The 22,096-nt window shown below is 52.0% G+C and overlaps 1 protein-coding gene across 1 annotated transcript in view; it reads left to right on the plus strand.

The window, feature by feature from the left end:
• Positions 1 to 22,096, plus strand: part of LOC138753139 (uncharacterized) — an 80,977-nt gene that overhangs the window by 21,724 nt on the left and 37,157 nt on the right. The window contains exons 7-11 of the mRNA XM_069915713.1: positions 10,136 to 10,667; positions 11,676 to 11,798; positions 14,353 to 14,449; positions 19,605 to 19,816; positions 21,074 to 21,316. Coding sequence (XP_069771814.1) covers positions 10,136 to 10,667; positions 11,676 to 11,798; positions 14,353 to 14,449; positions 19,605 to 19,816; positions 21,074 to 21,316 — 1,207 coding nt within the window. The remainder of the gene's footprint in view (positions 1 to 10,135; positions 10,668 to 11,675; positions 11,799 to 14,352; positions 14,450 to 19,604; positions 19,817 to 21,073; positions 21,317 to 22,096) is intronic.

The following is a 22,096-nucleotide window of genomic DNA, read 5'->3' on the forward strand; positions in this document are numbered from 1 at the left end:
TCCACCACTCATTTTGGATCTCCCGGAGTTTGCGCTGAAGATGGCTGCATGCGCGACGGAAGGCTTGTTTCTTCTCTGGACAGGACGGCTTTGTAAGGTGAGCCTGGTGGGCAGCTCGCTTCTTTGCCAGCAGCTCCTGGATTTCCTGGCTGTTTTCGTCAAACCAGTCCTTGTTTTTCCTGGAGGAGAAGCCCAGTACCTCTTCAGTGGATTGCAGTATGGTAGTCTTCAACTGATCCCAGAGGGTTTCAGGGGACGGGTCCGTGAGGCGGGTTGCAACGTCGAGCTTTGCTTTGAGGTTTGCCTGGAAGTTTCCTCTCGCATGATTATCCAACTGCACGAAAACCAACAAGGTCGGGTCAGATACAGCAATGAGCTCTCTGAACCCTTCTCCATTAACAATGGCGTGAAGCAAGGCTGTGTTCTCGCACCAACCCTCTTTTCAATCTTCTTCAGCATGATGCTGAACCAAGCCATGAAAGACCCCAACAATGAAGACGCTGTTTACATCCGGTACCGCACGGATGGCAGTCTCTTCAATCTGAGGCGCCTGCAAGCTCACACCAAGACACAAGAGAAACTTGTCCGTGAACTACTCTTTGCAGACGATGCCGCTTTAGTTGCCCATTCAGAGCCAGCTCTTCAGCGCTTGACGTCCTGCTTTGCGGAAACTGCCAAAATGTTTGGCCTGGAAGTCAGCCTGAAGAAAACTGAGGTCCTCCATCAGCCAGCTCCCCACCATGACTACCAGCCCCCCCACATCTCCATCGGGCACACAAAACTCAAAACGGTCAACCAGTTTACCTATCTCGGCTGCACCATTTCATCAGATGCAAGGATCGACAATGAGATAGACAACAGACTCGCCAAGGCAAATAGCGCCTTTGGAAGACTACACAAAAGAGTCTGGAAAAACAACCAACTGAAAAACCTCACAAAGATAAGCGTATACAGAGCCGTTGTCATACCCACACTCCTGTTCGGCTCCGAATCATGGGTCCTCTACCGGCACCACCTACGGCTCCTAGAACGCTTCCACCAGCGTTGTCTCCGCTCCATCCTCAACATCCATTGGAGCGCTCACACCCCTAACATCGAGGTACTCGAGATGGCAGAGGTCGACAGCATCGAGTCCACGCTGCTGAAGATCCAGCTGCGCTGGATGGGTCACGTCTCCAGAATGGAGGACCATCGCCTTCCCAAGATCGTATTATATGGCGAGCTCTCCACTGGCCACCGTGACAGAGGTGCACCAAAGAAAAGGTACAAGGACTGCCTAAAGAAATCTCTTGGTGCCTGCCACATTGACCACCGCCAGTGGGCTGATAACGCCTCAAACCGTGCATCTTGGCGCCTCACAGTTTGGCGGGCAGCAGCCTCCTTTGAAGAAGACCGCAGAGCCCACCTCACTGACAAAAGGCAAAGGAGGAAAAACCCAACACCCAACCCCAACCAACCAATTTTCCCTTGCAACCGCTGCAATCGTGTCTGCCTGTCCCGCATCGGACTGGTCAGCCACAAACGAGCCAGCAGCTGACGTGGACTTTTTACCCCCTCCATAAATCTTCGTCCGCGAAGCCAAGCCAAAGAAAAAAAAAATCTTCTGAGCTAACAGCTCCTGTGCCTCTTTAACTTTTTTATTAGATTCTTCTAATTTCTCTTGTCCTCTACTTCCATTTCTATGATTATTTCTCATTCTTCCATATTTTCCACTCTTTTTCCTATCTCTGATATGACCATCTCTATTTTATTCATTTTTTCTTCTGCACTCTTAATTCTTCTTTTTATTTCATTAAATTCTTGTAATTGCCATTCTTTTACTGATTCCATATATTCTTTAAAAAAAATATATCCATTGTCCTGCCTTTCCCTTCTTCTTCCATTTCTCTATGTTCTTCTTCTTCTTCTTCCTCTGAGTTGGCCATCTGTTGTTTTCTTGTTTTCTTTTTGCTCTCTTCTTTCTTGTTCTCGTTGTTTTCTGTGTTCTCTTCCTGTTGCTGTGTTGCAGCTGTCACTCTCAGCTGTGGAGATCGACTCCTCAGCTGTTCCCCCCTCCCGTCAGTGTGTTTTTTTTCATGCGCATCACCCATGCACAAGGAGTCGCGCATGCGCGGTTGCGCACTTTTACTCGGCTCCGTGAGCCATTTTTGTAGTCCCGAGCTCGGGACTTCCACCGACCTTAGGGAGCGGGCTTCTCTCTCCGCGGCAGGCTTCCTCGGACAGGTAAGGACTTCACCTTCTTCTTCCGACTTTCTTTCTTCTTCTCTTCTTCCCGTTGCTTTCGACTTTTCTCTCTTCGTTGCCATTTTCTTCTCACCTTTTACTTTATTTTAATTTTTATTCTTGTACCTTAGTGTTTTGTGTGTTTTTTTTTCAACTTTTCCGGAGAGGGCTGGAATTCCCTGACCGGCCACTACTCCATCACGTGACTCCTCCCATAGACCGCTCAAGGTTGTGAGGGATGTCCCTGGTCAGCGTGGTGGCGGCCAGGACCATCTCGGAGTCGGAGTCGTCGCTCTCCGGTTGTGCACAGCAATTTATGGTGTGAGGAGCGTCGGTAGGGCGGCCTGTTCATCGCCCGTGTTGACCACGTCAACATCGGTCAAGGGGTGTGGCGTCCGGTAGCCAATGGCATCTGGAGGCGTGAGGAACGCCGGTAATGCAGCCTGGTCATCGCCTGTGTTGACCATGTCAACGTCGGTCGTGGGGCGCGGTGTGCGGCAGCCGTTGGCATCCGGAGGTGTGGCGAGTGTCGGTACGGTGGCCTGGTCACCGCCTGTGTTGACCACGTCTTTCTTAACGTCGTCAGGGGCCCTGCCTTTCGTGTTGGCCGCTGCCTGGCCCAAGATGGTAGTGGCACATGGGGGCCTGCTGCGTGGCTGGCCTCCTTCCCCAGCCGTGTTTGTTGCACCGGGGGAAGTGACGTTATCGCAGCTGGCGGCAATGATGTCATTACATCAGCCGGAAGTGACGTCACACCGTGAGCCGGAGGTGACATCACTGTAGTTCTCGGCGAGCAGCACTGGCGAGGGCAGGGGCTGGTCCAGGTGCTCGGTGCACATGGTGCGACAATTGCTGATGGGGCTGGATGTTGCACCGTCGAATTCGGGGAAGGCGGAAGTCGTAGCTGTGACAATGGCACCGCCCAGAATGCGCACGTGGAGGGGTCCGCGGGATAGGTGGGGAGGTCATAGAGGGCCACTGAGCTGCTGGCTGGTTTTGAGAGGCACAGTGTAGCGAAGTGGCCTTTCTTGCCGCATCGGAACAATACTGGTTCCGAGCCGGGCAGTTTTGGCACGATTGTCGGTCTGACCCACACCAGGACCCATAGTATTAACAGGCTTGCCAGGCGGCTGCCAGGCAGCTGCTGCAGCAATGTTTTCCTCCCCAGCTTGGTCTGGGGCTGCAGCTGCAGTGTGAGAGGGCCTTGAGGGAGCCTGGGGGAACCTGGAATCGAAGGCTTCGATGTGCAAGGCTGCCACTTCCAGGGTTTGGACCACTTCCACTGTCTTGGTTAGGGCGTAGATAGTCTTCCAGTAGCTTCTGCCGGATGGCCCTTGAGCATAGCCATCGGACGAAGGCGTCCAAGATCAGCCTTTCGACCTCCTCTGCACCTACCCCAGGTTCAGCCAGACACGGTCGGACCAACTCTTGCAGGTGTCCCAGGTAAGACTCAGCCATCTCCCTGGGTTGCTGGGCTCAGGTGTTGAGGAGGTACCTTGCACAGGCCGCATTCATGGGGGGCTTGTACAAGTTCTCGAGAGTGTCCATTGCGCTCTTTTACGTGGAGCAGCCTATGGTTGCCTGGAAGGTGTGGAGTCCCAGCTTTGATTGGAATAGAACCAACCTCTTCCGATCTGAGTCCAGGATCCTGCCAGATCTTGAAGCATGTCTGGGCTTCCAGATGGTGTGGGTCAACTTCGAGGTTCCCTGTATGCTGGAGTTTTTCCATGGCAGCCGTGGGAAAATTCTGTGGATTAAATTGTGGTGCGCTGTTAACCAGAATCAGACACACACAAGGTAAAGACTGTACAACAGGCTTTAATCCACAAAAACTTCCACAGAGCCAGGCTGGCTGTAGCTGCAGTAACTCTGAGGGATCTTCGGGAGGCCGGCACAGGCTTGTATCCCGGAGGGTGATTGACATCCGACCGGGTGGGGCTTGATCTCTTCAGGCCAACTGATTGACAACCTGAAGGATTGACAGTCCTGTCCCCTTATTCTTCTGCAGATACAGGTGTTGCCCCCTGCAGTAGGCCGGCGGTACACTCCTGCAGGTACAGGTGTTGTCCCCTGCAGTAGGCTGGCGGTACACTCCTGCAGGTACAGGTGTTGTCCCCTGCTGTAGGCCGGCGGTACACTCCTGCAGGTACAGGTGTTGTCCCCTGCTGTAGGCCGGCGGTACACTCCTGCAGGTATAGGTGTTACCTGAGCTAGTTCCATTTGCTTGTGTTGGCCCAATCCCTCTCAAAGTCTTTTAATCAGGGTGATTATACTTCCTTCTGCAACTTTCTCTGGAAAGTCATTCATTATACCCATCACCCTCTCTGTGTGTGGGGGGGGGGGTGGTGGGAATATGTCCCTCACATTCACTTTAAATGTTTCCTTTCTCACCTTAAATTTGAGCCTTCCTGTTTTATATTGCTCTACCCTGGGGATAAGTCTGTTGCTAATGTTACGTTCCCCAGCAGAAATTTACATATGCATAAACAAATGGGTTAAGTTTAGCACAAAATTTATTAACAAATTAACAATATTAGAATTAAGACAATAGACAATAGGAGCTGGAGTAGGCCCTTCGGCCCATCGAGCCAGCACCGCCATTTTACAGATCATGGCTGATCACTACCATCAGTACCCCTTTCCAGCCTTATCCCCATAACCCTTAACTCCTTTGTCCACTAGAGTCTTATCTAACTCTCTTTTGAACATAATCAGCGAATCTGCCTCTACCACCCTCTGTGGCAGAGCATTCCACAGATTCACACTTCTCTGGGTAAAAAAATGTTTTCTCATCTCCGTCCTAAAGGGCCTACCCTGTATTCTTAAACTATGCCCTCTAGTCCTCGTCTCCCCCATCATTGGGAACAAGTAATCCGACTTCACCCTGTCTATTCCCTTGATAATTTTGTATACCTCAATCATGTCCCCCCTCATCCTTCTAAACTCCATCGGATACAAGTCCAGTTTTTCTAGCCTTTCAGCATATGTCAACCCCACCATCCCTGGAACTAACCTTGTAAATCTGCACTGCACACCCTCTATAGCTAGTACGTCCTTCCTCAAAATTGGAGACCAAAACTGGACGCAATACTCTAGGTGGGGTCTCACCAGGGCCCTATACAACTGCAGAAGGGCGTCTCTGTTCCTATACTCCAATCCCCTCTTTATGAAAGCCAACATGCCATTTGCCTTCTTCACAGCTTTCTGAACCTGCATGTTAGCCTTCAGTGACCGGTGAACAAGTACACCCAGATCCATTTGCACCTCCCCACTCCCTAGCTTGTCTCCATTTAAATAATACTCAGCTTTCCTATTATTGCCCCCAAAATGGATTAACCCAATAAACTTAATATCTGAACACCAGCCTAATGGCAACTCTATACGAACAACAGATTTTATAGAGCACATGTGGGGGGAAAAGCCCAGATCATTACAGTCCAAGCTCAGATGCCCCAACAATCAAATAAAATTCCCAAAACAAAACCCACACATCAATTACGTCAAGACAGTCAGTCAAGAAGAAACAGCTCACAGATGTAGTCTCCAGGCTTGGGATGATTTGTTTCCTTGCCCATTGGTCTTTTAGTTTGAGGCAGTATCCAGATGACCGTGGTCCCTCTAGACTCACAACCCTGTCAGGGGAACATGATACTTGCTTGAATTTCGAATGTGGCAACAATCACCTTTCCTTCCTTCACCCGGGAATTTTCATAGTGACCTCTTAGTCACCACACGAGGTTCATTGCCTCCAAAGCCCTCCAAGTGACCTTCTGTCACACAAGTCCTCTCCTTTGGACACCCTGGCTTGACTGGTCCTGTGACTCCTGTGACACGAAGTCCTCTTCTTGAAAGGCGACAGGAGAGGCACTGGTCAGTCCCACATGCCCTCTGGGTATCAGAGTTTCCAAAACTGTTGTCAGAACAACAATGCTGGCCAAGGTAGCTAAGTCTTCCTTTTTCCACTAAAACTACTGAGTGACCACACTGACAGCTCCAGATGACAGTCCTAGCACCCGTGAACAAAGCAACTCAGTGAGTGGGTGGCTGAAGGGCTGGGTGAGCACTCACCATCAGACCGACTATCTGACTGCCTGCAATCCACCGACTACCCTCCCCGAAATCAGTGCACTAAGCTTTTTAAACTGCCCAACGCATGCTTCTAGCTCTCCCCATTGGTGGGAGAGAGGTTAACAGCTACAGGCTCGCTCTCCTGCGAGCCCACAGACTTCCAGCGCGTGGTTTCCGTGGTTTGACAGCTGTCAAAGTTCCTTATTGGTAGCTCAACACTACTACAGTTCCTAGTAGCTGACAAATCCCCCGAAGTAGGTTCAGTCCTGTCCTCAGTCAAAAATAAAATTGTCCAAGGTCCATAACACTATCCTCTGTATATAAACCCTTATAAACCTCTATCAAGCCACCCTCCAATTTGCTCTAGGGACGACAGCCCCAGTTTCTCCGTGTAACAATTCCTCTGATCCCAGCAACATCCTGATGATTCTTTTCAGCTCCCCATCCCCCATCTCACTCTCTACCCAAAGTCCCCTTTTTACCATTCAGCACATCCCTGACAGCTGGATCTCCCTTCTTGCCTTTCTTGCTCTCCACGGAGTTTCCCCCACACACAGCTTGCTCAATGCATGGTGAGAGCATATCTGAACCCAATCCTACTTGCCAGTTTTTATTATCAGTACCAGCCATCCTGCACATTTCCCATTTCCACCAGTCATTTTCTGTGCCCCCCAGCCCCCCCATCCCTGACCCTATGTCTCCCCCTCCCTCCCTTTCATGATGATTTCCTCAATCGTTCTCTATGAGAGCGATATAGATCAGTACAGGAGGAACAGGCCCACATGTCTGCTGAACAGGATATCCAAATCAAACAAAAACTCTTCTGTTTGCACGTGACAGATATCTCTTTCCCACCCCCCACCCCCCCATTCTTTCATACTCAAGTCCACCTCGAATGGTCTTAAATATCACTATCGACAGACTCAGGATCAGTACCCATGGATTGGAGGGTAGCTAATGTTACCCCACTATTTAAAAAGGGGGGTAGAGAAAAAGCGGGGAATTATAGGCCGGTGAGCCTTACATCAGTAGTGGGCAAAATGATGGAATCCATTATTAAAGATGTAATAGCGGAGCATATGACTAGCAGAGAAGGGATCGGACAGAGTCAACATGGATTTACAAAAGGTAAATCGTGCTTGACAAATCTATTGGAATTCTTTGAGATGGTGACAGGTAAAATAGATGGGGGAGAGCCAATGGATGTGGTGTACCTGGACTTCCAAAAGGCCTTCGATAAGGTCCCGCATAAACGACTGGCTTCCAAAATCAAGGCTCATGGGATTGGGGGCAAAGTATTGATGTGGATTTAGAACTGGTTGGCAGGTAGAAGACAGAGAGTTGGGATAAATGGCTCGTTTTCTGAGTGGCAGGCGGTGACCAGTGGGGTGCCACAGGGATCTGTACTGGGATCCCAGCTGTTCACAATTTACATTAATGATCTGGATGAGGGGATTGGATGTAATATTTCCAAATTTGCACATGACACTAAGCTAGGAGGGGTTGTGTGCACGGAAGAGGGGGTCAGGAAGCTCCAGTGTGATTTGGATAAATTGAGGGACTGGGCAGATCCATGGCAAATGCACTACAATGTGGATAAATGTGAGGTTATCCACTTTGGTAATACAAACTGGAGGGCAGATGACTATTTGAATGGCAATCGATTAAGAGATGGGGAAGTGCAGAGAGACCTAGGGGTACTTGTACACCAGTCTCTGAAGGCGAGCATGCAGGTACAGCAGGCGGTTCAAAAGGCAAATGGTATGTTGGCCTTCATATCAAGAGGGTTTGAGTATAGGAACAAGGATACCTTACTGCAGCTGTACAGGGCCTTGGTGAGACCCCACCTGGAGTATTGTGTGCAGTTTTGGTCACTTATCTAAGGAAGGATGTTCTTGCAATGGAGGGAGTGCAGAGGCGATTCACCAGGCTGATACCTGGAATGGCAGGAATGACTTAGGAGGAAAGATTGTGCAAATTGGGATTGAACTCGCTGGAGTTTAGAAGATTGAGAGGGGATCTCATAGAAACCTATAAAATTCTGGCAGGACTGGACAGAATGGATGCAGATGGGATGTTTCCAAGGATGGGAAAATCCAGAACCCGGGGCCATGGTTTGAGGATAATAGGAAAACCATTTAGGACAGAGATGAGGAGGAATTTCTTTACCCAGAGGGTGGTGAATCTGTGGAATTCATTGCCACAGAGGGCAGTAGAGGCAGGTTCATTATATTTAAGAGGGAATTAGATCTATTTCTTCAGTATAGGGGTATTAAAGGTTACGGAGAGAAGGCGGGGACGAGGTACTGAACTTTAAGATCAGCCATGATCTCGTTGAATGGTGGAGCAGGCTCGAAGGGTCGAATGACCTACTCCTGCTCCTATCTTCTATGTTTCTATTGTACTCACTTCCACCTCTGCTCCTGGAAACCCGTTCCAGGCACCCATCACTCAATGCATAAAATATTTTCCCCGCACATCTCCCTTAAGCTTCCTTCTCCTGACTTTAAATGCACATCCTCTAATGTGTGATACTTTTACCCTGGGGAAAATATTCTTGACTGTCCACCATGTCAATGCCTCTTGTGATTTTATTAACCTCTACCAGGTCGCCCTTTGGCCTCTGACACTCCAAAGCAAACAAACCATGTTTGTCCAATCTTTCCACATAGGTTATAGTTTCTATACCAGGCAACCTCCTGGTAAACTCTTTCCAAAGCCTCTCCATCCTTCCTGTAATGGGGACTGAAATTGTGCACAGTATTCCCAGTGAGGCCTACCAGAACTGCTACGTGGCCTCCTTATTCTTGGACTTAATGCTCACCCAATGAAGTCAAGCACATTATTTACCACCCTATCTACTTGTGTGGCCACTTTCAATGAGCTATGAACCTGGACCTAGATCCTTCTGCACATCAGTGCGATTCAGAATCCTCCCATTTAACTACCAGATTTGCTCATGAAATAGTTGAATTTTGTAGATAATTTTTTAACATTAAATTTATGGGGTCGACTATTACATGGATACGAATTTTGGCCGTGGTTAGTATCTGTGTCTTGGAGTCATTGGGAGCCAGGGCCTAGACAAGAGTCTGCATTTGAGGCGTCAGAAGTTTGATGGGTGGATGGCCAGGGCTAAGGTGGGAAGTTCGTATTCAAGGCATCGGGAGCTCTGATGGCTGAGTGACCTTGGCCGAGGTGACGTCTGTGGTTGAAGTGTCAGGAGCTCTGATGCGCGGGTGGCCAGAGCCGAGGAGGGAAGTCTGCATTTGAGGCGTCAGGAGCTCCGATGGGCGGGTGGCCTGGGCCAAGGTGGGAAGTCTGCATTCGAGGCGTCGGGAGCACTGATGGGTGGGCAGCTGGGGCCAAGGTGAGAGACGGGTCGACTTTTACCTGCGATATATAGAAAATACCAGATTTCTGGGCCAAAAATAGTGGGGGGGTCATCATTTACATGGTATCAACTTTTACACAAGACCAAACAGTATATACATTCCCCTTTGTCCTCCAAAAGTACAACACTTCACACTTGTCTGGGTTAAACTCCATCTGCCATTTCTCTGCCCATATCTGAAACTGGTCTGTATCCTGTTGTATTCTTTAAAAGCTCACTATACTGTCCCCAACTCTGCCAATCTTTGTATCACCTGCAAACTTATTAACCCACCCACCCACATTTTCATCCAAGTAATTAATGTATATCACAAACAACAGGGGTCCCAACACCGATCCCTCCAGAACACCACTGGTCATTCCTTCACACTTTTTGCTGTTCTCTGGGTAATGAATCCTTTGATAACAAATACGTGTCATTGCTCCCTCTGCTGATGTTTCCTTGCATTAGATCAGACTTCCGTCAGGAGACTCACTGCGGGAGAGGTTCCAAGAGGGAGACGTGTTGGAGACCGTGAAGGAGTACATCACACAACGATGCCCTGAGCTTCACTCCATTTCCCTCCTCCAGAGCTTTCCCAAGAGACATTTCACAAGCTGTGAGCTGGGCAGCACGTTGACAGACTTGGGGCTGAGTCCCACTGCCACACTATGTGTACAGAATGAGCAGCGTGCGCCCGCTGCCTCTCCAGGCCTGCCGCCGGGTGCCTATACTTTGAGGACAAGTGGTAACACCAGTGGAGACATTTCTCTGAAGAGTGGTGTGGTGGAGCTGCAGGCAGGGGCGCCCGAGGCCCAGCAACCCTCCCCTCATCGTGCCTGGGGCCGAGGGCAGGCTCTGGGACACCAGGTGGCTAGCAACTTGCCAGCCCCTAACAGGGAAGAGCTTGCATCTGCCCCAGGACGCAGGAACCATCCAGATGTGAGAGGGGCTGGGATGCCTGTGCTAATGGAATCTCCATCAAGATCAACGCACTGCTGGGGTAAGAGTGGCACAAGACACTGATTGTGGCTCTCAGGTAATGGATTCCTCTCACCAGGGCACTTTCATCAAACTCCCCTTGTCCTTTGTCACTCTCACTGTGGTGCATCCTGTACACAGAATGGAGCCCATAGAGCCTTCCATCATTTTCCATTAATACTCTTCACACTATCCCCTCAACCTCCCAGACAGGGAGTACATTCCAATCGCATACTTCCAGGGAAGAGACAACAAAGGTTAGATACCAAGTAGACCAAGTTCTTTCTATGTTATCTTGTCACACACTCCCAGGTCAGGGGTGACACAATGTGGCAGCATTTTTCAACCAGTGGGTTTATTATAGGTGGCCCACACACCATGACAAAGACCCATTACTGATGTAATAAACAAGTAAAATGTTAAACAAGGTGTAAATTTGAGAGACAAGATCAAATATTCTCAATATAGAAGAGGCTCTAGCACAGCAGCTCCCCCTCAACTGATGGCCCATGGGCTTGTAATAACATAACATAATAGGACAGTAGATCTCAACCTTTTTCCCCATTCACATGCTTTCATAAGAAATTCCTTGTTAATCACAAAGCACCTATGGGCATAGGACATCATAGGTGCTCTGTGGTTAGTAAGGGATTACTTAAGATGGTTTATGAATGGGGAAAATAAAGGTTGAGAACCAACTGTTATTGGAGGTACATAGAAAGAATAGGAATACTTTTGATGGTCTGTGGATGAAAGCAGGTTGAGGAGCAAGGGTCAAGGCTGTTCCATGAAATGCCATCATCATTAAATCCCTTCATTCTGCTGAGACCTGGTTTTCCCAATTCCATATCGATTCATGTCTGAATGATCAGCAGCTTTCATAAATGAAGCCTCACTTTCAACACATGTACTAGCAAAGTTTGAACAACACTTGGGATTCGTCGTGAGGCTGGAATCAGATGTTGGTGTCCCGTCTAAAGCACAGAACTCTTCCTGACTGCTAATTCCACACTATCCATGTGTGATGCAGGGCGAGGGCAGAGGCTGGCATCCACGGAGAGCGGCAGGCACCCCAATGAAGAGGAGCCCAGTGAGGATTCTGAAGAAGAGGAGGTGGCGAATATCATCCCGCAGCATTTGCTGATCCCTCCTGGTTAGTCAACCGAAAATAAATAGCAGTTTGTCTTCTTGGAATAGTTTACAACTAGAAAAGTATACCTGAGAGGACCTGCGTTTAAGGGGAGAGGGAAATGGTGAAAGGATTTGTATTAAGTACAGGAGCTGGGATGTTTTGGTAAAGTTGTAAAGGACATTGGTAAGGCCAGATTTGGAGCATTGTGTGCAGTTTTGGTCACCGAACTACAGGAAAAATATCCATAAGATAGAAAGAGTGCTGAGAAGATTTACTACGATGTTGCCCGGACTTCAGGAACTGAGTGACAGGGAAAGGTTAAACAGGTTAGGACTTTATTCCCTGGAATGTAGAAGAATGAGGGGAGATTTGATCGAGGGATTTAAAATTGTGAGGGTCATAGACAGAGTAAATGTAGATCGGCTTTTTCCACTGAGGGTGGGTGAGATACAAACCAGAGGACATGGGTTAAGGGTGAAAGGGGAAAAATTTAAGGGGAACATGAGGGGGAACTTCTTCACACAGAGAGTGGTGGGGGTGTGGAACGAGCTGCCAGATGAAGTGGTGAAAGTGGGCTCAATTTTAACATTCAAGAAGAATTTGGACAGATACATGGATGGGAGGGGTATGGAGAAATATGGACTGGGTGCAGATCAGTGGGACGAGGCAAAAAAAATTGTTCAGCCCAGACTAGAAGGACCAAAGGGACCTGTTTCTGTTCTGTAGTGTTTTATGGTTCTATTTGCGGGATAAGTATTTTACAGAGAGGGGTGAGCACTGGGAACAGGCTGCCACAGGTATTGGTGATGTAGGTAAAATAGTCACAGGGAAGTGGAGTGGGAAGAGATTTAGTTTAATTTGGCTTCATGTTCCGTACAGTCATTGTAGCTGAAGTGCTTGTTCCTGCGCTGTACTGTCTTGTAGAAGTATTGCCACTCTTGCTGTAAAAGACCATAAGACATGGGAGCAGAAATAGGCTATTCAGCCCATTGAGTCTGCCCCACCATTCAATCATGAGATGATCCATTTCCCCACTCAGCTCCACTGCCCGGCCCTCTCCCCTTAATGTTTGATGCCCTGGTCCCTGGCTAATCAAGAACCTGTCAATCTCTGCCTTAAATACACCCAATGACTTGGCCTCCAGCTGTAAACCCTTATTACTTACCTTTTAGCCTATGCTACTGTTATCTGTATTCCTCCCCCTTCCCCTCCTCCTGATTTTCGGCACTCCTGAAGAAGGGCTCAGGGAAATGCTGGAGCAACTCAGCCGGTCTTTTCAACATCTATAGAAGACTAAGATATATTGCCGACATTTTGGGCCTGAGCTCTTCTTCAAGGAAAAAGGATTGTGTTAGGTGTGGGGTTCGGGATAGGGTAAGGTGTGGGGTTCGGGATAGGGTTAGATGTGGGGTTGGGGATAGGGTTAGGTGTGGGGTTCGGGATAAGATTAGGTGTGCAGTTCGGGATAGGGTTAGGTGTGGGGTTGGGGATAGGGTTAGGTGTGGGGTTGGGAATAGGGTTAGGTGTAAGGTTGGGGATAGGCTTAGGTGTGGGGTTGGGGATAGGGTTAGGTGTGGGGTTGGGAATAGGATTAGGTGTGGGGATGGGGATAGGGTTAGGTGAGGGCTTGAGGATAGGGTTAGGTGAGGGGTTGGGGATAGGGTTAGGTGAGGGGTTGGGGATAGGGTTAGGTGTGGGGTTGGGGATAGGGTTAGGTGTGGGTTTGGGGTTGAGGTGTGAGGTTGACGGTCGGTGCGGGGTTCAAGTTCAGTTTTCTTTTGTACTGAGTCACCTTGTGTCTCAGACAGCATCTTCTCCTTGCTGAGCACCTGTGAAGGAGGGCAGTCCTTGGTACCTGTGGCCCTTGTACAGAATAATGCTGTTGCAGTTCCACCAAGCCCCTTAACTCATTCAATGAACACCTTTTTGTTGGTTGGAATTCTGAAACTTTCTGATATATTCGGCTTCTGCCTTTCTGATTTTTTTTTCCTTGAAGAAGGGCTCAGGCGTTAATGTCAGAAATGTATCTTTGTATCCTTTTGATGCTGGAAAGACTGGCTGAGTTCCTCCAACATTTTGGTGTTTTTGCTACCAGAATACTGTAAATAGTTTAGCATTGACTTGAAGGGCCCATTTCTGTGCTGTAGTGTTCCTTTGTGGGTTAATATGGCCCTGGCGTGTCTGTGGATGGTAGACTTTGTGGGGAGTTTTACGTTGATGTTGGATGAGTGTAAATGGTGGACTGAAGGTCACTGTGCACTCAGTGATTGGAAGGACTGTTTCTGTCTCATGTGTCTCATTGGAAGCCTCAAGTCAAGAAAAAGGTTTGAGATACCATGACGATAGATGGAAAGAAAATGTCAAGAGTTAACTGTCGCCAAGGAAAACCTGGCACCACCTAGTGCCAACACTGTCAGATTGTACAGAGGAAAGGAGAATGGGAACATGGTCAATATAGGAACCGTTCAGCAAGAGAGACAAAGCTAAATGGGCTAATTACTAATTGGTCTGTACCATATCTGTGAGAGTTTAATTCTCATTCTTTAATGGAGAATAAAATTGACTTGTTTTCTAGCCTTTGACCCAGAAACGATTTTCCGCCAAAATGGACACCGAATCAGAAGCAACTTTGAACCTCGTTATCAGTGGCCCAATCAGGGTAATCGTCTGAGGTGGGTTCGAATAGTCTCTTGTTGATTCACCTTTGATCAACAATCATTTAAATTTTAAATTTAAATTTTAAATTTAGACAACAGCACAGTAGCAGGTCCCTTCAGCCCTCGAGCCCACACCCGGTATGTTTTTTGAATGGTGGGAAGAAACCAGAGCCTCCAGAGAAAACCCATGCAGACATGGGGAGAACACACAAACTCTATACAGACAGCGTGGGATTCGAACCCCAGTCTTGATCGCTGTAACAGCATTGCGCTAACCATTATACCAACCATACTCTGCCTACAATTTATTCACTGTAAAAAAAAAAAAAAAAAAAAACCCCGGTATGTGACACCTATGAGGATAGTTAGTGAATTTGCTGGTTGCTTGAGACTGCATATCACGTGATTGGCAAACTAACTGCTCGGGGGCGGCAATTTTAAACTTGTATTTTTTTACTTATTTATTTTCTGCAATTTTTTTTGCCACTCGTTTGAGACTGCTGGTTGTTTGAATTCCAGATAATGGGCATTTTACTGTATTTATATGTCGAAGCATCCTCCAGAAAGCAGACCAACAAAGCTCAACCCTTCACAGAAAAGCCTTGCAGGAGGGTCATTTCAAATCTGATCAGATACTAGTTATTGTCCTGTAACAAAACAAAAACGTCATATTATTAGAAATTGCCCTTAGTCTGCCATAAGGTAGACAAAGATTCGCCACCAACATTGCCCGGTGCCCCTTACAGTCAGACACTTCCCTGTCTGTCTTTAATGTCACCATGTTAGAGAGCTTTACTGTTGTATCAGGCATTTTTATTCTACCCTCAATTTTTGTGTTTTTAAACCTTAAAATAATCTTGTTAAAACATATGGTGTTTATTAACCCAGGAAGACCCACAGTGACCCAGCAGACGTCAAATTGCTGCCTCCATAGGACATCAGAGATCAGGACAGGCAGTTGACATAGATTTCTCCTTCCCAACACCCCATGCATTTTACTTCCTGCATTTGTAAATGGCCACTATGACCAGGGCAATGAGCACCATGAAGTCCCCAGACCAGACCATGTCCAAAAATGTCCCTGCTGTGCAAGATTTTTACTCTGAGCCAAAACTTGCTTTTTAAAATCAATTTATTCATGTGTTTCAGCATTTTAAATTAAACCATTGACTTTCTTGTCCATAATGTCATAATGTGTCCCAGCACCTCTGGTGTCCACCACACCCTGTAGGCCTCCATGCTTTTCCTGCAGCAGAGGGGTTTGAAGTGATGGTGTTGAGGGAGCTGGAGTTTGAGACCAATCCATGCCCTAGGAGATTGTGACAGGATAGTGCTGAGGGTGGTGTGTGTGTTGAGGATGGGGGGAGGCAGGCTGTGTGTGTGTTGAGGATGGGGGGAGGCAGGCTGTGTGTGTGTTGAGGGGGGAGGCAGGCTGTGTGTGTGTTGAGGGAGGAGGCAGGCTGTGTGTGTGTTGAGGGGGGAGGCGGGCTGTGTGTGTTGAGGGGCGAAGCGGGCTGTGTGTGTGGAGGGGCGAAGCGGGCTGTGTGTGTGGAGGGGCGAGGCGGGCTGTGTGTGTGAAGGGGCGAGGCGGGCTGTGTGTGTGGAGGGGCGAGGCGGGCTGTGTGTGTGGAGGAGCGAGGCGGGCTGTGTGTGTGGAGGGGCGAGGCGGGCTGTGTGTGTGGAGGGGCGAGGCGGGCTGTGTGTGTGGAGGGGCGAGGCGGGCTGTGTGTGTGGAGGGGCGAGGCGGGCTGTGTGTGTGGAGGGGCGAGGCGGGCTGTGTGTGTGGAGGGGCGAGGCGGGCTGTGTGTGTGGAGGGGCGAGGCGGGCTGTGTGTGTGGAGGGGCGAGGCGGGCTGTGTGTGTGGAGGGGCGAGGCGGGCTGTGTGTGTGGAGGAGCGAGGCGGGCTGTGTGTGTGGAGGGGCGAGGCGGGCTGTGTGTGTGGAGGGGCGAGGCGGGCTGTGTGTGTGGAGGGGCGAGGCGGGCTGTGTGTGTGGAGGGGCGAGGCGGGCTGTGTGTGTGGAGGGGCGAGGCGGGCTGTGTGTGTGGAGGGGCGAGGCGGGCTGTGTGTGTGGAGGGGCGAGGCGGGCTGTGTGTGTGGAGGGGCGAGGCGGGCTGTGTGTGTGGAGGGGCGAGGCGGGCTGTGTGTGTGGAGGGGCGAGGCGGGCTGTGTGTGTGGAGGGGCGAGGCGGGCTGTGTGTGTGGAGGGGCGAGGCGGGCTGTGTGTGTGGAGGGGCGAGGCGGGCTGTGTGTGTGGAGGGGCGAGGCGGGCTGTGTGTGTGGAGGGGCGAGGCGGGCTGTGTGTGTGGAGGGGCGAGGCGGGCTGTGTGTGTGGAGGAGCGAGGCGGGCTGTGTGTGTGGAGGGGCGAGGCGGGCTGTGTGTGTGGAGGGGCGAGGCGGGCTGTGTGTGTGGAGGAGCGAGGCGGGCTGTGTGTGTGGAGGGGCGAGGCGGGCTGTGTGTGTGGAGGGGCGAGGCGGGCTGTGTGTGTGGAGGGGCGAGGCGGGCTGTGTGTGTGGAGGGGCGAGGCGGGCTGTGTGTGTGGAGGGGCGAGGCGGGCTGTGTGTGTGGAGGGGCGAGGCGGGCTGTGTGTGTGGAGGGGCGAGGCGGGCTGTGTGTGTGGAGGGGCGAGGCGGGCTGTGTGTGTGGAGGGGCGAGGCGGGCTGTGTGTGTGGAGGGGCGAGGCGGGCTGTGTGTGTGGAGGGGCGAGGCGGGCTGTGTGTGTGGAGGGGCGAGGCGGGCTGTGTGTGTGGAGGGGCGAGGCGGGCTGTGTGTGTGGAGGGGCGAGGCGGGCTGTGTGTGTGGAGGGGCGAGGCGGGCTGTGTGTGTGGAGGGGCGAGGCGGGCTGTGTGTGTGGAGGGGCGAGGCGGGCTGTGTGTGTGGAGGGGCGAGGCGGGCTGTGTGTGTGGAGGGGCGAGGCGGGCTGTGTGTGTGGAGGGGCGAGGCGGGCTGTGTGTGTGGAGGGGCGAGGCGGGCTGTGTGTGTGGAGGGGCGAGGCGGGCTGTGTGTGTGGAGGGGCGAGGCGGGCTGTGTGTGTGGAGGGGCGAGGCGGGCTATGTGTGTGGAGGGGCGAGGCGGGCTGTGTGTGTGGAGGGGCGAGGCGGGCTGTGTGTGTGGAGGGGCGAGGCGGGCTGTGTGTGTGGAGGGGCGAGGCGGGCTGTGTGTGGAGGGGCGAGGCGGGCTGTGTGTGTGGAGGGGCGAGGCGGGCTGTGTGTGTGGAGGGGCGAGGCGGGCTGTGTGTGTGGAGGGGCGAGGCGGGCTGTGTGTGTGGAGGGGCGAGGCGGGCTGTGTGTGTGGAGGGGCGAGGCGGGCTGTGTGTGTGGAGGGGCGAGGCGGGCTGTGTGTGTGGAGGGGCGAGGCGGGCTGTGTGTGTGGAGGGGCGAGGCGGGCTGTGTGTGGAGGGGCGAGGCGGGCTGTGTGTGTGGAGGGGCGAGGCGGGCTGTGTGTGTTGAGGGGGGAGGCGGGCTGTGTGTGTGTTGAGGGGGGAGGCGGGCTGTGTGTGTGGAGGGGCGAGGCGGGCTGTGTGTGTGGAGGGGCGAGGCGGGCTGTGTGTGTGGAGGGGCGAGGCGGGCTGTGTGTGTGGAGGGGCGAGGCGGGCTGTGTGTGTGGAGGGGCGAGGCGGGCTGTGTGTGTGGAGGGGCGAGGCGGGCTGTGTGTGTGGAGGGGCGAGGCGGGCTGTGTGTGTGGAGGGGCGAGGCGGGCTGTGTGTGTGGAGGGGCGAGGCGGGCTGTGTGTGGAGGGGCGAGGCGGGCTGTGTGTGTGGAGGGGCGAGGCGGGCTGTGTGTGTGGAGGGGCGAGGCGGGCTGTGTGTGTGGAGGGGCGAGGCGGGCTGTGTGTGTGGAGGGGCGAGGCGGGCTGTGTGTGTGGAGGGGCGAGGCGGGCTGTGTGTGTGGAGACGCGAGGCGGGCTGTGTGTGTGTTGAGGGGGGAGGCGGGCTGTGTGTGTGTTGAGGGGGGAGGCGGGCTGTGTGTGTGTTGAGGGGGGAGGCGGGCTGTGTGTGTGGAGGGGCGAGGCGAGCTGTGTGTGGAGGGGCGAGGCGGGCTGTGTGTGTGGAGGGGCGGGCTGTGTGTGTGGAGAGGCGGGCTGTGTGTGTGGAGGGGCGAGGCGGGCTGTGTGTGTGGAGGGGCGAGGCGGGCTGTGTGTGTGGAGGGGCGAGGCGGGCTGTGTGTGTTGAGGGGGGAGGCGGGCTGTGTGTGTGTTGAGGGGGGAGGCGGGCTGTGTGTGTGGAGGGGCGAGGCGGGCTGTGTGTGTGGAGGGGCGAGGCGAGCTGTGTGTGTGGAGGGGCGAGGCGGGCTGTGTGTGTGGAGGGGCGAGGCGGGCTGTGTGTGTGGAGGGGCGAGGCGGGCTGTGTGTGTGGAGACGCGAGGCGGGCTGTGTGTGTGTTGAGGGGGGAGGCGGGCTGTGTGTGTGTTGAGGGGGGAGGCGGGCTGTGTGTGTGTTGAGGGGGGAGGCGGGCTGTGTGTGTGGAGGGGCGAGGCGAGCTGTGTGTGGAGGGGCGAGGCGGGCTGTGTGTGTGGAGGGGCGAGGCGGGCTGTGTGTGTGGAGGGGCGAGGCGGGCTGTGTGTGTGGAGAGGCGGGCTGTGTGTGTGGAGAGGCGGGCTGTGTGTGTGGAGAGGCGGGCTGTGTGTGTGGAGAGGCGGGCTGTGTGTGTGGAGAGGCGGGCTGTGTGTGTGGAGAGGCGGGCTGTGTGTGTGTTGAGGGGGGAGGCGGGCTGTGTGTGTGGAGAGGCGAGGCGGGCTGTGTGTGTGTTGAGGGGGGAGGCGGGCTGTGTGTGTGTTGAGGGGGGAGGCGGGCTGTGTGTGGAGGGGCGAGTTGGGCTGTATGTGTGTGGAGGGGCGAGTTGGGCTGTATGTGTGTTGAGGGGCGAGATGGGCTGTATGTGTGTTGAGGGGCGAGGCGGGCTGTGTGTGTTGAAGGGGGAGGCGGGGTGTGTGTGTTGAAGGGGGAAGCGGGGTGCGTGTGTTGAGGGGAGAGGCAGTGTGGATGAGAGAGAGCGGCCAACGCAGAAAGAGCTTTTGTCTCAACCAATTCATTGCCATTTTCATCATGGGACTGCTTAACAGGACAATTTAGAGTAATTTTTCCCGGTCTCTGCACATGTTCATGATCACTAGTGTTGACTTACCCTTTTCTTATTACTCTCTTCAATCTGAATCACCTTGCTTTGTGCTGCAGGGAGGGCAGAGAGGAGCTGGCAACTCAGGAGAGTCGGAAGCAGCAGGATCTTCCCAGTGTCTTGGCTCAGGCAGCCTTGAATCGCCTAAACAAAGCAGCAGAGAGCCAGCATTGCCACCCACCACAGTCCTGGCAGAAGAAGCTTTGCCGAGCCACGCCAGTGCCCTCGCTGTTCACTCTGGCAACTGGCAGTGCCGTGGCCCTGATGGCAGGTGTGTGCAATCCTGAGGGAGGCTTGATTTGGAGGTGTGGGAGTGCTGAGCACAAGGAGGCAGCTGGAGGTATAATATTTCCTGAGGGATATGGGACTGGCAAGCAGGGTGTGATGGTACATCTGTAGACAGCCTAGTTGGAGAATGTCAGGGCCTTGATGAGAATATGGAGGAGATTCTATTCAGAGTCACCAGGAATGGAAGAATTCAGTTCCATGAGAAGCGCTTCTCATCATCTGGGAGGAACGAGCAGAGAAGGGGAGACTATTAGAGAGGTGCTCAGAGTGGAAAGATGGGGTGGCAGGGTCTGTGAATAGTGGACACGGGTTGGAGGTGATGGGAAAAGAGATGGGAGCATGTTTATTGTGGAAGTTGTGGTCCTGAAAGAGCAGTGGAAACACATTCAGGAAGAACGGTCAGCCAAAAGGATTTAATGCCAAGAGAGGAGCCAGTCATAGAGAGAGAAACGGGAGATGTGCTTTGTGTGGTGTCTGAAATAAATGTCTACCTTTGGGCATCCGTAGAAGGCTGTCTGTGAACCGGACTCTTCCTCAGGTTTGAGCAAGTTTGGCAGAGTCCTGAACAGTGGTGCTGGGATTAATCAGAGTGAAGTTCCTTCTACACTGTCTCTTCAATCTCTGCCATTGCAGGTTAGATGCAGAGTCACGCTCCCTGTGCCTGTCCTGTCACATGGTCCCAGAGCATAGCCAAGGGTGACCAATCACTTAATTTTTAATTTAGGCATATGGCATGGTAATAGGCCATTTTGGCCTATCAGTTCATGCTACCAATTAACCTGTATCCCCAGTACGTACTCGTGGGCCAAAATGACCTGCTGCCTTGTTGTATGTCTAAATTTAAAATTAAAAGGTTGACCACTCCTGTTAGTTACTGAGTAACACTCCACCTACACCGTCCCATCATTCAGTCCCAGGGCAGGGTCAGTATGGGTATATAAAAACACAGTGAAATACTGGAGGAACTCTACCTGTGTTTTGCTCATACCTCGAAGGGCTCAAGCCCGAAAAGTCAGTAACATATCTTTACCTCATATGGATGCTGTGAGACTGGCTGAGTTCCTCCAGCATTTTACTGTGTTTTTAACTACAATCTCAACATCTGCAGGCTCACATTTTGCTCTAATTCTGCTCCATACTCTCTGTGTGTGACCATTTGCACTGTGTGACTGGGGTTGTTTCATGTTCGTTACTGGGCGCAAGGCTCTTGTTATGTTCACCGTGGCTCTTTTGTTGCTAGTACCCAGTATGCAGTACTCTCGAAGCCTGGCCTGCCTGACTCCTGAGCTGGCTCAGCATCTCCTCATCCACATGATCGATCGGCGCCTTCTGCGGCCCAAATCCTTTGAAGTCTTCTTCGGCTGCAAGATTCAGAAGCTTGTGCTCGACTGCTACCCCTACGCCACCAACGAGCTCCTACGGCAACTGCGAGCATTCCACTCCCTCAAATACCTCAGCCTCACGTCCTGCTCCCTAATCACAGGTACAGTGTCGATTTCTGGCCCACTGCTTGTCCTGCACCTCCTCCAGGGTTTGTTATAACTTTAAATTTAGATGTGCAGCATGGAATCAAGCCCTTTTGGCCCACGAGCTTGTGCCGCCCAATTGCACCCAATCGACCTACCACCAATGGTGGGAGAAAACTGGGATCCCCAGAGGAAACCCATGCAGACATGGGGAGAAGGTACAAACTCCTTACCGACAGCGCCGGATTTGAACCCTGGTATTGATCGCTGGTGGTGTAATAGCTTTACAATAACTGTGACGCCCTGTGTCATCCTACATTCTGCAGGTGGGCATCAATGGAAAGCTAGCGTTTCACTGCCATCAAACATTGCCACCTCACTGCTGCTCTGGAGCCCATTATTAACTGACCTCTCTCCCCTGTGTGTCTCTCAGAGTGGGCTCAATGCCTCTCGTGATCCTTGCCCTTCTCTTTCCCCCTTCCCCTTCTCCTTGATGCTCTAATATCCTCATTATATCACTCGAATGCCTTCAGGTGCACTGTCCCCTCTCTTTTCCTCTACCACTTATTCTCCCCCCTCTCTCCATGCACCCTCACCCATTCTCCCCCCTCTCTCCATGCACCCTCACCCATTCTCCCCCCTCTCCGGTTCCATCCTCTTCCACCCACATTTTCCTTTTTTTCCCCTCTTTACCACCCTTCTGTTCCATCTGGTCTCATCTGTCCTTCACCTCTTCCTTTTCAGCTCTCATGATTCCACTAATCATCACCATTTCTTATCAGATTCCAGCACATCGT

The sequence above is a fragment of the Narcine bancroftii genome, chromosome 2 (genome assembly GCF_036971445.1).
Source record: "Narcine bancroftii isolate sNarBan1 chromosome 2, sNarBan1.hap1, whole genome shotgun sequence".
NCBI classification, from domain to species: domain Eukaryota; kingdom Metazoa; phylum Chordata; class Chondrichthyes; order Torpediniformes; family Narcinidae; genus Narcine; species Narcine bancroftii.